The sequence below is a fragment of the Stegostoma tigrinum genome, chromosome 2 (assembly GCF_030684315.1).
Source record: "Stegostoma tigrinum isolate sSteTig4 chromosome 2, sSteTig4.hap1, whole genome shotgun sequence".
Taxonomy (NCBI): domain Eukaryota; kingdom Metazoa; phylum Chordata; class Chondrichthyes; order Orectolobiformes; family Stegostomatidae; genus Stegostoma; species Stegostoma tigrinum.
This window is the reverse complement of record NC_081355.1, coordinates 120,503,750-120,517,048: the sequence shown is the minus strand read 5'-3', so window position 1 is coordinate 120,517,048 and position 13,299 is coordinate 120,503,750. Positions and strand designations below refer to the sequence as shown.

Below are 13,299 nucleotides of genomic sequence, written 5' to 3'. Positions count from 1 at the left end.
CCAAAAGTAGAACATAAGTATAATCAAGGTTGACACATGCAAAGACAAGGAAACAAAATGGCAGCATGGCAGACATGCATGGATTACAGCCTGAAAGTGCTGAATTCAACTTTGAGTCCAAAGGGCAGTAGGAGTGCCACACTGAAAGAGGAAATCTGACTCAGAGTTGACAGGTGTCTCCCATCATCTTTCCCATGCCAAATTTCCTTTGTTTTCTCCCCATTTCCCATTTCACCTACTTCAAAACAATTGCTACTTTTCTCGTTTCCCACACTTATGAAAGGTCACAACTCCCAACTCTGGAGAGAAGACACTGCTAGACCTTGAACTTCAAGTTTCCATTTTAATTTGAGATTTTCAGCAGCCATTGCATTTTGCTTTTCCTTTTTACTACGGATTGGCTTACCAGTCAGTTATTCACTGGTGAAAAAAAAAGTTTCTATTTTAAACATAATCACATACCAAAGTAAACACACACAGTAGCATGAACATCTAAATTTACTCATATTCTGAAAAAGACTGGGCTTAAATTGTCAACTGGAACCTACTCCCACTGAATGACAACATAGTTTTTACTTGAAATTTTCTCATGCAAAAGATCAGCATGATCAAGAATAATCCTGCTTGGTGAGTAACAAACTGGTGTCAGGTCTCCCTCAATGACTTTGCAAGTTTAGAAAGATCACAGCTGAATCACATGGACCAGGGACGTTCTTGTGTTGATTTATGCTGAGCTACTAAAACACAATTGCTGCAAGATTGCTGTGATTGGATTTTAATCTGCCACTGTCAAATACAATTTGCTGTTGCTTCTGTGAAGCATCTCACGATGTTTTACATGCAATGATTCTGAATAACTGAGCAAGAGAACTAAATAGTATCAGAGATAATGGGGACTGCAGATGCTGGAGATTCCAAGATAATAAAAAGAGAACTAAATACGCTGGATTGTAGTTAATATTCATTACCAAAGTCCGAATACAAAAATGGCCACTTGAGGGAAGCAAGCAAACACAACTAGGAATGAGAGAGTTAAATGTATTTGAAAAGGGCTAAAAAGTGACAGAGTATTAATAAGAGAAAGAAAAGCATTAGTCCAGCATAGAATATCTGTCAAATGAGAAGTCCTGCCAACAACGTTAGAATGTTAAGACTACTTTTTAAAGTGGGGAAACATTGTAAGTCACCAAAAAGATAAATATGGAAAATTTCAAAAAGAAGCACAAAAAGTACTTTCACTTTCTCCTCTTCTCATTTAGTTCAGCTTCATCAACTGAACACATGATCTATAACAGAACTGATACAATGTTAATGCAAATACCTTAGAGATACAATCTTGCACCAAAAATCAAAATGACATCTTTACCAGCTGAACATTACTAACAACTTGAATTATTTTTAAGTTTTAATGCAAGTCCACAAGGCAAAGATTTCAGTTTTGAGAACCACACAAAGGAGATACCTTGACAAATCAGCCTAGATCAAAGGCATTTGTGATCACTTTCATTTCTTCAGACTCTTGTGCAGATACAGCAACAATCCACTGCTACCTCTGAGCCAATGCGAACATAGACCGTCATTCAAACAGATTTAACCTTGCTACCCCCTCAAAACACAACAAACGTGAATTCCATTTTTGACAACTGCCAATTCAATTTCATAATCGCACATAACTTTACTGACTAGCTCTTCTGGTTACTAAATCTTCATTTCAAAATAGACTGCATATGTAAAAAGTGTCTGTTCTCTCAAAACCAGATTGTAAAGGAGCAGGTTCCAACAATAAATTCCGGAATTTTCCTTTCAGAAAACACAAAATCAAGGTTGTGGCAAACATGCAGTAAAACTCACCTCTGAAGCCGACTGAGAAAAACAGTTCACTGCTCTTACCACATAGGAATACAAACATGGAGCAAAAAGAAATAATGTATCTATGGTCTTGAAATAGCTGCAAGACCACACCTAAAATCTATTGCTGAATACAAATTTTTAAAAAGCCAACAAGCTCCGACTGCTCCACATGTTTCTATCTGGCAAGGAGTATCAGTACATGCAATATTGGAGAACACAAGGGCATTTGTGAACTCAATACATACTGATGTAATCACTTTGGATTCTGATGGAAAGGAAACCTGCATACACTGCTGCTGGATAAATAAAATGAGCCTCTGGCACTGCATGTTAATTAAATATAATTTGCTAACTCATTTTAACAAAATTCAACCTTAGTTCATTTTTGTATGGAGAGAAGTATATTGACAAGTTCACATACATACATTACAAAACACAGCTGAGTTTTCACACAAATTAGGCAGATAAGATACAACTAATTAATACATCGCCAACTAAAACTGCACCCTGGCAGCTATTACAGTGTCTGAAGATATACTACGTGCCTCCTACATTAACTCACTATAGTTTTATCAACAGTGCTTTTACCAGAGTTTAGAAACATTCAGTAAAAATTCTCCTTAAGGTTACAGTTGGGTGGAGACAGCCAAAATGTTGTTTGCTCCACCTAGTCTAGAACAATTCAAACCTCCCACTTGCCTTCACATTGAACAGGTGGCTGACCTGCCAACAAATTTATATAGAGCTTTGTAATGCCATTATTCACAGGGCTAGGCATTGGTTTAAAAATCAGTAGCATTCAAAACAAAACACACACTCAAGGAACGTTTACATTAAAAACAGGCAGAAACTAAAAAAAGGACATGTCTCTATGAAACAGTTCCACCAGTTAAAAAAGGGGTAGTTTACAAACCAGTTTGCTCACAAAAATAAGTATTATCATTATCACAAAAGTGGAAACAGATGCAGTGGGAGTCGACTTAAAATCCACAGGATGGAGAAAGACCAAACCTGTGAAGTTATATTTTTACATTGCCCAGTCAACCATTTATACACAAATACAATCTTTGTGAGCTTGTAGCCAACTGAACTTCACACAAACATCCCAATGAGATCAGTCAGGAAGTTTAAGCAAATATTTCTCTCTCATGCACACAAACAGTAGTTACATAACCACAATTGCACTTACCCTTACATCTCCATTTACAGCCCCTGAAGAATGATTCAAAGAAATGTGGGCAGGATCCTTGTGGTAAACCTTTAAAAGCGCACGATCTTGAATGCTCCTGGAATCAAACACACCAATTGTTATGGAGGATGACAGCAGATTAATTTCTGACATTGCCTCAAAAACCTTGAATTCAATTTCAATGCAACATAGGCTCCACGATAGCAACCCTCACTAAAAAATATTCTCAGTAATTCACAACCACTCTAGCTGTAGGTAAAAAGATGCTGTTTAGTACAGTTCTCCACCCACCAGGTCACATGGTCATTATAAATAAACACAAAGACTTAACATGTCAAGTCATTTCTGACTAGCTTCCAATGTCCACAATAATTAGACAGCAATCACTGGAAGACATTTTGCTACTCAAGGGATTGCACTACAGTTGCCATTGTTTAAATGCTCAAAAATGGCACTCACCGCCACAACACAATGGCACAAGACAGCATCAGAAAACCAATAAGATTTGGATCGTTGAGTGGAAATGCACATTAACATCAATGATAAGTGTTCATTGAACAAAAACAGATGATCTCACACACTGCCCCAGTCAGCCACACATAGATTTATTATATAATAATATTTATTATAGATTTATTATATAATATTATATATTATTATATCAGTTAAGTGGATAAAATGGAAGAATTATCAAAATTTATCCAAAAGAAACACCACCTCTAGAAGACCTTCAACATTATAAAGAATGGCAATTATTTGAGCAATCATGGGGTGACTGTTTTTACAGAGCCACGATCACACTTACATTGACACTGCACAACACGAGTATTGTCTTGGTTGTCACTTCTTTACAGCATTCATCAACTAGCTAGCGATCTCCATGGCTGCTGCTGTATTCATTTCAAGTTCATTGCACCAGCCTAAGGTCACCATTACTAACCCTTAGGCTTCTACAGCAACATTGGCAGTGCACCACTTGATGGAAAGTGACTGGTGAAAGATTTTTGAGGCACTCAACTGTCAGCAAATTAAAGCTAAACAGTAAAAGAAAATTCACTTCTGTACCCAATTATGAACACAAGAATTAAAAGTAGGGGCAGGTTACTCAGTCCCTTGAGCCTGCTCCACCAATCAAGACTATGGCCAACCCAATTACTCCACAATCCTGCCCATCCCAGATAACTTTATCCTCTTGCTCATCAAGAATCCATGAGCCTCTCAGTCAAAAATCAGAGGATTCCGCTTCACTGCCTTTTCAGAAAAGGGTTCCAAAAAGAGTCCCATGGCCCTCTGAAATAATGCCTCCTCACCTCTTAAAATTGGTGACCCACAATTATAAATTCTCCCACAAGAGGAGACATCCTTTCCAAGTGCTCCCTGTCAACATTCTTCAGTATCTCATATTATTATAACGTTGCTTCTCACTGTTCTGGATTCCAGCTGATACAAATCTGTCCACCTTTTCCTCAATTATTATGTCCATACCAGATATTAGTCTAGTAAGTCTTCCCTGAACTACTTTTAACACATTTGCTTCCCTCCATAAATAAGAACACCAATATTGTACAAAGCAATCCATGCATGGCCTCACGTTCTGTATAAAAGGATAACCTCCCCACTTTTGCATTTAATTCTTGTTGTGACAAATCATAACATCCCACTAGCTTTCCTTACTATTTGCCAAACGTGCATACCATTCGAATGCTAGGACACTCGGCCCACCTTGCTCAGAAGACTGCAATCTCTCACCATTTCGTTACCATGCTTTTTTTAATTCTTCCTGTTAAAAAAAGTGAACAATTTCACAATTCCAACATGCTTTTATTTGCTTCATCTTTACCGACAAACCTCACCTCATTTCACCCATTATGTCTCTACACATTCTCCTTACATCTTCTTCACAACTTATTTTCCTACCTCTGTGTCATCAAGATATTTAGCAATCAGTGCTTTCATCTAAGGCATTCATATCAATTGCAAAAAGTTGAGGCACAGCATAGATCCCTGTGCCACAGCCTTGTTACATCTTGCAATCAGCAAAGACCCACTTCTGTCTACTGTTTACTGATGGCTAGCCAATCTTCTAGCTATTTCAAGGTCACCCCCAAAACCATAAACTTTCATTTCCTGCAACAACATTTGATGCTAAACTTATCAAATGACTACTAGAAATGTCAGTAGAATACAATTACATTTCTCCTTAAGCCACAACTTACTTCCAGTCGCACATACAATAGCATGGAAACAAACTCTGGTCCAATTCATCCATGCCGACTAGATATCCTAAACTGATCTAGTCCCATTTGCCTACATTTCGCTCCAAACCCTTCTTACTCAAGTACCAATCTAGATGCCTTTTTGAAACGTTGTAAATGCAGTTCTTTGAATAATTGAATACAATAAATTTGTTTAACATGATTTCTCTTTCACCAACCCATGTTGATTCTGCTTAAATCAGACTCAATTTTTCCAAGTGCCATATTACAATGAATAGGATAATAACTTATTACATCTGCATTATGGTTGAGCCATTAAAATAGCTGGCCTGTGATTTCCAGTTTTGTCTCCATTCCTCTTTATTAGAAGAGTTAATTTGCTATTTTCTAATCCAATGCAAACTGCCTCAAATCTAAAGAATTTTGTCAAATTAAAACCAATAGATAAATTCTCTCATCAGCCACTTCTTTTAAGACCTTAGGATGATGTTCATCAGCACCAGGATTCTTGTCAGTCACAGCTTCAATAATTTGCTGAGTACCACTTCCTTGGTGATGGATTTTAACAAATTTTGCCCTCCATCTGGTTCTTGATTTACAGCTACTTCTATGGTTGTTACTTGTATTTTTCATATTCAAGACCAATACAAAACCAATTCAATTCATCTGCCATCTTACTTTCATTATCAATCCCCAGACTCACTTGCTACAGGATCACACTCACTTCAATAGTCATTCTTTGCTTATTTTAAAAAGCAAAACAGCCTATTCAATCCTCAGACCTGCCCAATCATCTTTGCACAAGATATTTTTCTTAAAAAAAGAATTTAAAACTTAAGTTAAGAATGAAAGGTAATGTTAGAATTTTTATTCCTCATTGCAGTGCATCTTTATGGAGTATTATGAATTATCTCCTGCAACAAACATCAGCCAACGTACCACTGTTGATCTGTCCGTCATTAATTTGCCAGTTCATTTTAGCAAGTTCTGATTTCACACTGTAATTGCCCCATCTAAATTTAAAATCCTAGCCTTACACCCATTGTTTGTTCTCTCAAGCTAAACGTAAAATTCTAATTATATTATGATTGTTGCTACTTAGGGCCTTATTGCTTTCATTAGAACAGGGTGGCACAGTGGCTCAGTGGTTAGCACTGCAGCCTCTCAGCTCCAGGGACCCGGGTTCGATTCCAGCCTCGGGCAACTGTCTGTGTGGAGTTTGCACATTACCCCAGTGTCTGCGTGGGTTTCCTCCAGGTGCTCCGCTTTCTTCCCACAGATGTACAGGCTAGGTGGATTGGCCATGCTAAATTGCCCGTAGTGTTCACGGGTGTGTGGATTATAGGCGAATGAGTCTGGGTGGGATGCTTCAAGGGGTGGTGTGGGCTTGTTGGGCTGAATGGCCTGTTTTCACATTGTAGGAAATCTAATCTAATACTATCTCATTAACATCAGGTCTAGTCCAGCCTGCTGTTTGGTTGGCGCCAGAAAATGCTGTGCCATAAGCCAAACCTGAAAACATTTTATGAGCTCCCCATCTAGGCTATCTTTGGCCATATGATTTTTACTCTTCACATGTAAAGTAATATCCCCTATGATTATCGCTGTACAGTTCGAACAAGCTGCCAGCATTTCTTCCTTTATACACCATTCTACCATGTGGTTACTGTTAAGGGTCCGTACAGTATTCTCATAATGGATTTCTTGTCTTTATCATTAATCATCTCAACCCTAACTGCTTACACATCCTGGCTTCCTGAACTTGGGTCACCCTCCTCAACTGCACCGATACCATTAGAAAATATCAAAGCTATCCCTCGATTTTACCTAGCATCTTTCCTTTCAAAAGGACATTTACTCTTCAATATTCAGGCCCCAATTCAAGTCATCCTGCAGCCATGCCTCAAATGGTCATCTTCTTTCCAATCATTTGTAACAATAAATGTTACCCCATATAACATGGAAAGGAACGTTTTGGAGGAAGCAAATTAAATACTGGCAATATGAAGTTATAAAGGTATAAAAATCACATGAGCTTTGATTCTGTGGTAGAAGACATCAAGCAAATCTTCAAACACAACTGCTTTACAGGAGTCTCGCAGCTACACTATCATGAATATAGTTAAGTACACACGAAAGCATTTAGTTGTGTTGCTGTAAACATCAACTAGTGCAGCTTAAAGCAACCCAAAAACAATTTTAGATGGATTTAAACTTACCAAATTTGCCACAATACAGTCAACTCAAGCGGACATCTGGGAAACACTTTAAAGATTTAAACAGAAATCTGCCTTGAAGTCCAACATGCCTGCTTGTGCATTTGCCACTGTACGCTATCTGAATGAATGAATCCCTTTTAAAAGGTGGGTTGAACTTTCAGCAGTAATTACTTGAAAAGCAAGTGAAATGCAAAATTACAGGGTTGGAAAGCACATTCCTTCTCTACTCTTCATGCTGAATTATAGGATTGCTCTCAATTATCTGCCAGTCAGAACATGCATTTGCCTACTGTAATAGTAAAAACCCAATCCTGAAAGTACATACATTAACACATCAAAAGCACAAATAAAACTATATTCTGGCAGGAAATCAAAGGCAGATGCCACTTTTCAGAAATTGCTGTGGATGAACTGAACAAGCACAGACAAAACAATCCTGCAAAATTCTATAAGTAAACGAAGTAAGGTGAAATTAGTAAGGTGAAACATTGAGCAAAAGTCACATTTGAACAGCATGGTCTGTCAAACTTCAGTTGTGGCTACAAAATATTTTGTTTTTAAATTAATTTGCACATTTTTAAAACAAAATTCAGCTGCAAATAAATTAGAGCTAGACCCAAACTTAGCAGCCTTTACCTGCCTTCTAATTTGATCAGGAACATTGAAGAGCTCCTGCTCGTTACTTACGTTGGAAACTCCCATGCAGTTACTAATGCATAAACAAAATCAGACTCAGCTGTTCACTCAAAGGTATCAGATACTTAATTATCAGAGTATTGGGAAACAATATGAAAATGACTGAGAGAAAATCAAATCCCAAGGGCCAGAGTTATTGAGGTCTATACACGCAGAAAGGCCTGTCAGCCCATTGAGTCTGCTCAGTCAAAAACCACTAACTATTCTAATCCAAGTCCTCTTTTCTGACTTTTAGAATCATTGAAGATAATCCTCCCCAAAATCTGGGTAAGAGTCCACAATCATCCTTAACAAAAGAAAAGTCAGCCAGCTTACAGACGTTTCCACAGTTGTCTGTGGTTTCTTGACCTTTGGATACTATGACTCAATGTGCAAAATAGTGATGACCGGCACAATTTCTCAAAGGGCCCAGGCAACAGTGGAAAAATTTACTGTGATGGGTTCGTATGCATCATTTCAGTCTCCTACATAGGAGACAATCTTGCTGTTTATGTAGTGTCTTCGGGACAATCTGAAAATGGTCAACAGCCAATAAAGCAATTATCTGTATTAATGTAGGCAAAATTGCATAAATTTGCCTAAGATATATACTCCTTTTGTATCAGAGATAATGGGAACTGCAGATGCTGGAGATTCCAAGATAATAAAATGTGAGGCTGGATGAACACAGCAGGCCAAGCAGCATCTCAGGAACACTCCTTTTGTATGCAGCTTTTAGGCCACACTTTGAATATCTTTGGCATTTGCTTTATCTTCAATGGTTACAGGAATGTCATACTCATTTTTTTAGGCACACTAAACGAAAACGAACCGACTTATCTCCCTTGTTCTTGCTTATAATTGCAATTCTACCTACAGTCTCATGTTACCCAATTTTAAGAGCCATTTAAATATAAATACTAAGCTGAATTTCTTTTGCAAATTAGTACAAAGTATTTGTGATAGATTTGACACTGCTTACCTGAACATAAAAGTATGCTAAATGTAACGTAACTATTTACACAAATTATGATTCTTATACTGATTGCACCACTCCTTTCCCATGCCACATCTCAAACTGAAATGTGTTCACACACATACACACACACACACACACACACACACAAAAACCTTGAACTGGGGCTCCAATATCATGGTCTCCATCACTCAGACAGCTTACAGTTCTGATTACCAAATAAACTACTAACTTTTAAAAAATTTGAACTGCCACCGAAAAGCTGAAAGGTGAAAACATATCTTAAAAGATGTTTACTGTCAAAAAGCAAAAAAAAACTTAAGGCAACATTAACTAAACACTGCAGTAAGCAGCTTTGCATTATAAACTACAGAAACTATCCTACTTTTAACATCGAAACTAACCAAAAATCTGCTGCAGCAGTTTTACTTTACTCTTTCCCGCAAGTGTACAGTCTAGTCTCAGGGAACAAAATGATTCCTAAATTTCAAGAACATTTTCCAATTCTCCCTTCTCAGCCCAGCTACTCAAATTCAAAGATAATGGGAACTGCAGATGCTGGAGAATCCAAGACACCAAAATGTGAGGCTGGATGAACACAGCAGGCCAAGCAGCATCTCAGGAGCATAAAAGCTGACGTTTCAGGCCTAGACCCTTCATCAGAGAGCTACTCAAATTCAAAGCTAGCTTTCATAGTGAGAAAATTTTAAGATTTCACCAAGTAGCTAAAGCTCAGATTTTCCAGTCTTTTTAAAAAAAAGTTTGAGAAGATTTGTGGTTCGGTGTGTCGATGAGATTGCAGACTTGCTCGCCAAGCCAGCGGATTCGATTGCAAATGTTGTCACCCTTCTTTCAGAGATGACCATAAGACTACTCAGACCCCTAGGTATCAGAGTGGTCCACAAACCATCGACCACCCTATAATAGCTACTGATGAATGTAAAGGATCTCATTCCCAAAACCAGGAAAACTGTTGTTTTATACAAAATGCCATGCAAGGTCCGTGTGAAACTTTACATAGGCCACACCAGAAGAAAACTGACAATAAAGGATACATGAACACCAACTAGCCACCAAGAGACACGACCGATTCTCACTTGCCTCCCTACAACGGGCAATGACAGACGACATGAATTCGACTGACAACAAATCCATAATCCCACATGCCAAACAGAGAAACACCAGGAAATTCCTGGAGGTCTGGTTTTTAACTGGAACTCCAATCAACAAACATGTTGAACTAGTTGTTGGTGTACAAACCACTGAGAAAGAACTGGAAGGAACACCATCCGCCCCAGCAAATTGAGGCAAATAAATAACAAGTGGAACAGAACACTGATGCTTTACCGCAGGTGCACCAATGCTGTTAACTACCTGGGTGACAAAACATTTAAAACCAAACCCACCGGCTCGGTGAGCACATCTATAAACTCTTTAAATCCTCTTAAACTTGGTCACGTCAAGCTGAGAATCTTCACCCACATTCTTTCATGGTGAACCAAAACGACTTGCTGTCTCTCCTTGTTCCCAAAATTCTGGAATACCTACCAGTACATGAAACTGAGATCCTCTCAGGACTATGCAGTCCAATAGTATTTTGTGTACATCTAGCTCTCGATCCTCCAAGAGAAAGCATCTTTTCCACATTCACCTGGTCAAGTCCCCTCAATCTACTTTTCAATTATGTCACCTTTGATCCTAAACTCCAGGAGGACTCAGGCCTGTCTAGTCTTTCCTCATGAAATACACACACAGTCTCCTCATTCCTGATAATAGTCTTCATGAGCCTTCTTTGAATAGCTTCCAACACTTGCAAGTACAGGCACCTATACTGCACATAACACTAGGTACAGTCTCATGCTGCCCTGTTAAAAATCCATCAGTGCCTCGAAGCTGGGATCATCCTTGATCAGTTATGATGGACTGGACAAATGGTCTGCAAGACCAACAGGAGACTCCCCAAGTAGGTGCTCTACTGCCAGCTTCAAAACAGCAGGCAAGCCCCAGGTGGACAGCGCTTCAGTGATACCCTCAAGGCCTCACTGGCAAAGTGTGGCATGCCCAAAGACAACTAGGAATAGCCGGCCTAAGACTGTCCAAGATGGAGAGGCAGCATCCAGGAAGGCATGGAGCACCTCAAGACATGCCTAGGTTGGGAAAAAACGTGGAAGCCAGATGAAGACAGCAAAACAAGCATGCTGCCTCACCAACACTCCATCCACCTCTTCCCATGACCACTTTCTGCTCCTAGTATAAGAGCCAATGTAGTCACATCAGCCCATATAGCCACTTATGAATCACCCTGAGAGTAGAAGAGAGCCACCCTCATCTATGAGGGATCACCAATGACAACTGATTGTACAATTGAAACATAACCTCCCTACCTTTGCATTCAACTCCTGGCACAACAAAATATATCATTTGATTAGTTTTCCTGATTACTCTCAGTACTTGCTTATTAACTTTCTAGGACAACCACACCTCTGCAACCTCTTAACATTTAGATAGTATGCTTCTTAAGTATTCTTTCTCCCCCAAAATAAAAACCTCACTTTTCCACATTGCGAATGGACAAAGATCTCTCAAATGGAGACCAACCTATTGTGGAGAGCTTCATTTTAAATTTTGTTTGTCATTTTTGGTTTGCAACTGAAAATTAAACTTCAAACTTTGAGCAGCAACCAGTTTGAAAAGCAGAGCAAACAAACCGACATAACAAGGTGTGGAGCTGGATGAACACAGCAGGCCAAGCAGCATCTTTAGGTCAGCTTTTGTGCTCCTAATATGCTGCTTGGCCTGCTGCGTTCATCCAGCTCCACACCTTGTTATCTCAGATTCTCCAGCAACTGCAGTTCCCATTATCTCTCAAACAAACTGATTTGTTTATGGTAAATAGCCTGGAAAGGTAACTACAGGTTAATTATTGACCCAAGAATGTTGCAGATGTTTGAGTTGAGACATTCTAGGCTCAGGGCAGGCAAATAGTTGGATGATGATTAGTTAATCTGCCCTTGATGGACCAGCCAGCACAAATCTCATGGCAAGCTGGTAGAAGAGAGAGGAAAAAAAAAAGCTCTGACTGTGATTTTGAAGTCATGAATGGGCTTTACCAGAACGTGTGGGTGGTGCTGTTATATTTTGCTCTCGCTTTGGTTTTCACTGCCATTGTCTACTCATTCGTTGTTCAGATAAGCAAATATCCCTTTATGAAATGGGTGAATAATCCTGAAAAGCTACTGGACCTATTTGGATGAATTAGTGACTGTGAATTTCAGGCAAGACCTACAGTCTGAAACAAAAACAGAAACTGCTGGAGAAACTCTAGGCTGGCAGCATCTGCGGAGAGAAAGCAGAGTTAAAACATTTTTAGTTCAGTGACTTCTTCAGAACTATAAAGGAGGGTCACTGGGCTCGAAACATCAGCTCTGTTTTCTCTCCAGATGCTGGTGGACGTGCTGAGTTTCCCCAGCAATTTCTGGTTTTGTTTCAGATCTTCAACATTCACTATTCTTGGTTATATTTTTACACCTGGAGTGATTTACTGCAGAACTTGGATAGCTGGTCTTCCAAAAAAAAACAGGGTAGTACATCCCTTCTAGAAATCATACTTAGTATTTTAATTAATTGGTTTATTTAACATCACAGTCTTTCATTCCTTCTCCATTAATTTCACCTGCTTGCAGGAAGCACCAAGCAACTGTGCTATTATAATTGAAGTGAAGTAATGTCCCCAATTTATTGGTGAAAAGTCACAGCTTACAGAAACTGGTGAGGAGAAATAAACTGGCTTCAAGTTGGAAGTGTTTTCTTTTAAGGATGAATGGAACATTTTATTCCCCCCAGATGCCTTCTGCACAAAACATTTGTACTCCAGTGATTCAACACCTGGAAGCCAATATATAGTCACTGGCAGGCAGAAAGCCTTTATTTTTGACAACTAGTCACCATAACACAGATCAAGCAGCTACATCTCAACTGCCAAACCTCCGTTTGTATACACTTGCTGACTTCAGCATCATCTGCAGTCCTTCCCCCACTAAAAAGTCTGAACAACATTTACAACGAATGTTAGGTCACTTTCTTTTCCCATCTCAATCCACAAATCAAAAAAATACAGAACAAAATAAAGTTATGGCCTTCATGATTTGAAAATAAAATTGTCTAATAATGATC

The 13,299-nt window shown here is 38.9% G+C and overlaps 1 protein-coding gene across 15 annotated transcripts in view; it reads right to left on the bottom strand.

Annotated features, from left to right (window-relative positions):
• Positions 1-13,299, bottom strand: part of LOC125462689 (sickle tail protein-like) — a 614,365-nt gene that overhangs the window by 129,198 nt on the left and 471,868 nt on the right. For all 15 annotated transcript variants that reach the window (XM_048552953.2, XM_048553021.2, XM_048552929.2 and 12 more), the window contains one exon: positions 3,041-3,137. In XM_048552953.2, the coding sequence (XP_048408910.1) occupies positions 3,041-3,137 (97 nt within the window). The remainder of the gene's footprint in view (positions 1-3,040; positions 3,138-13,299) is intronic.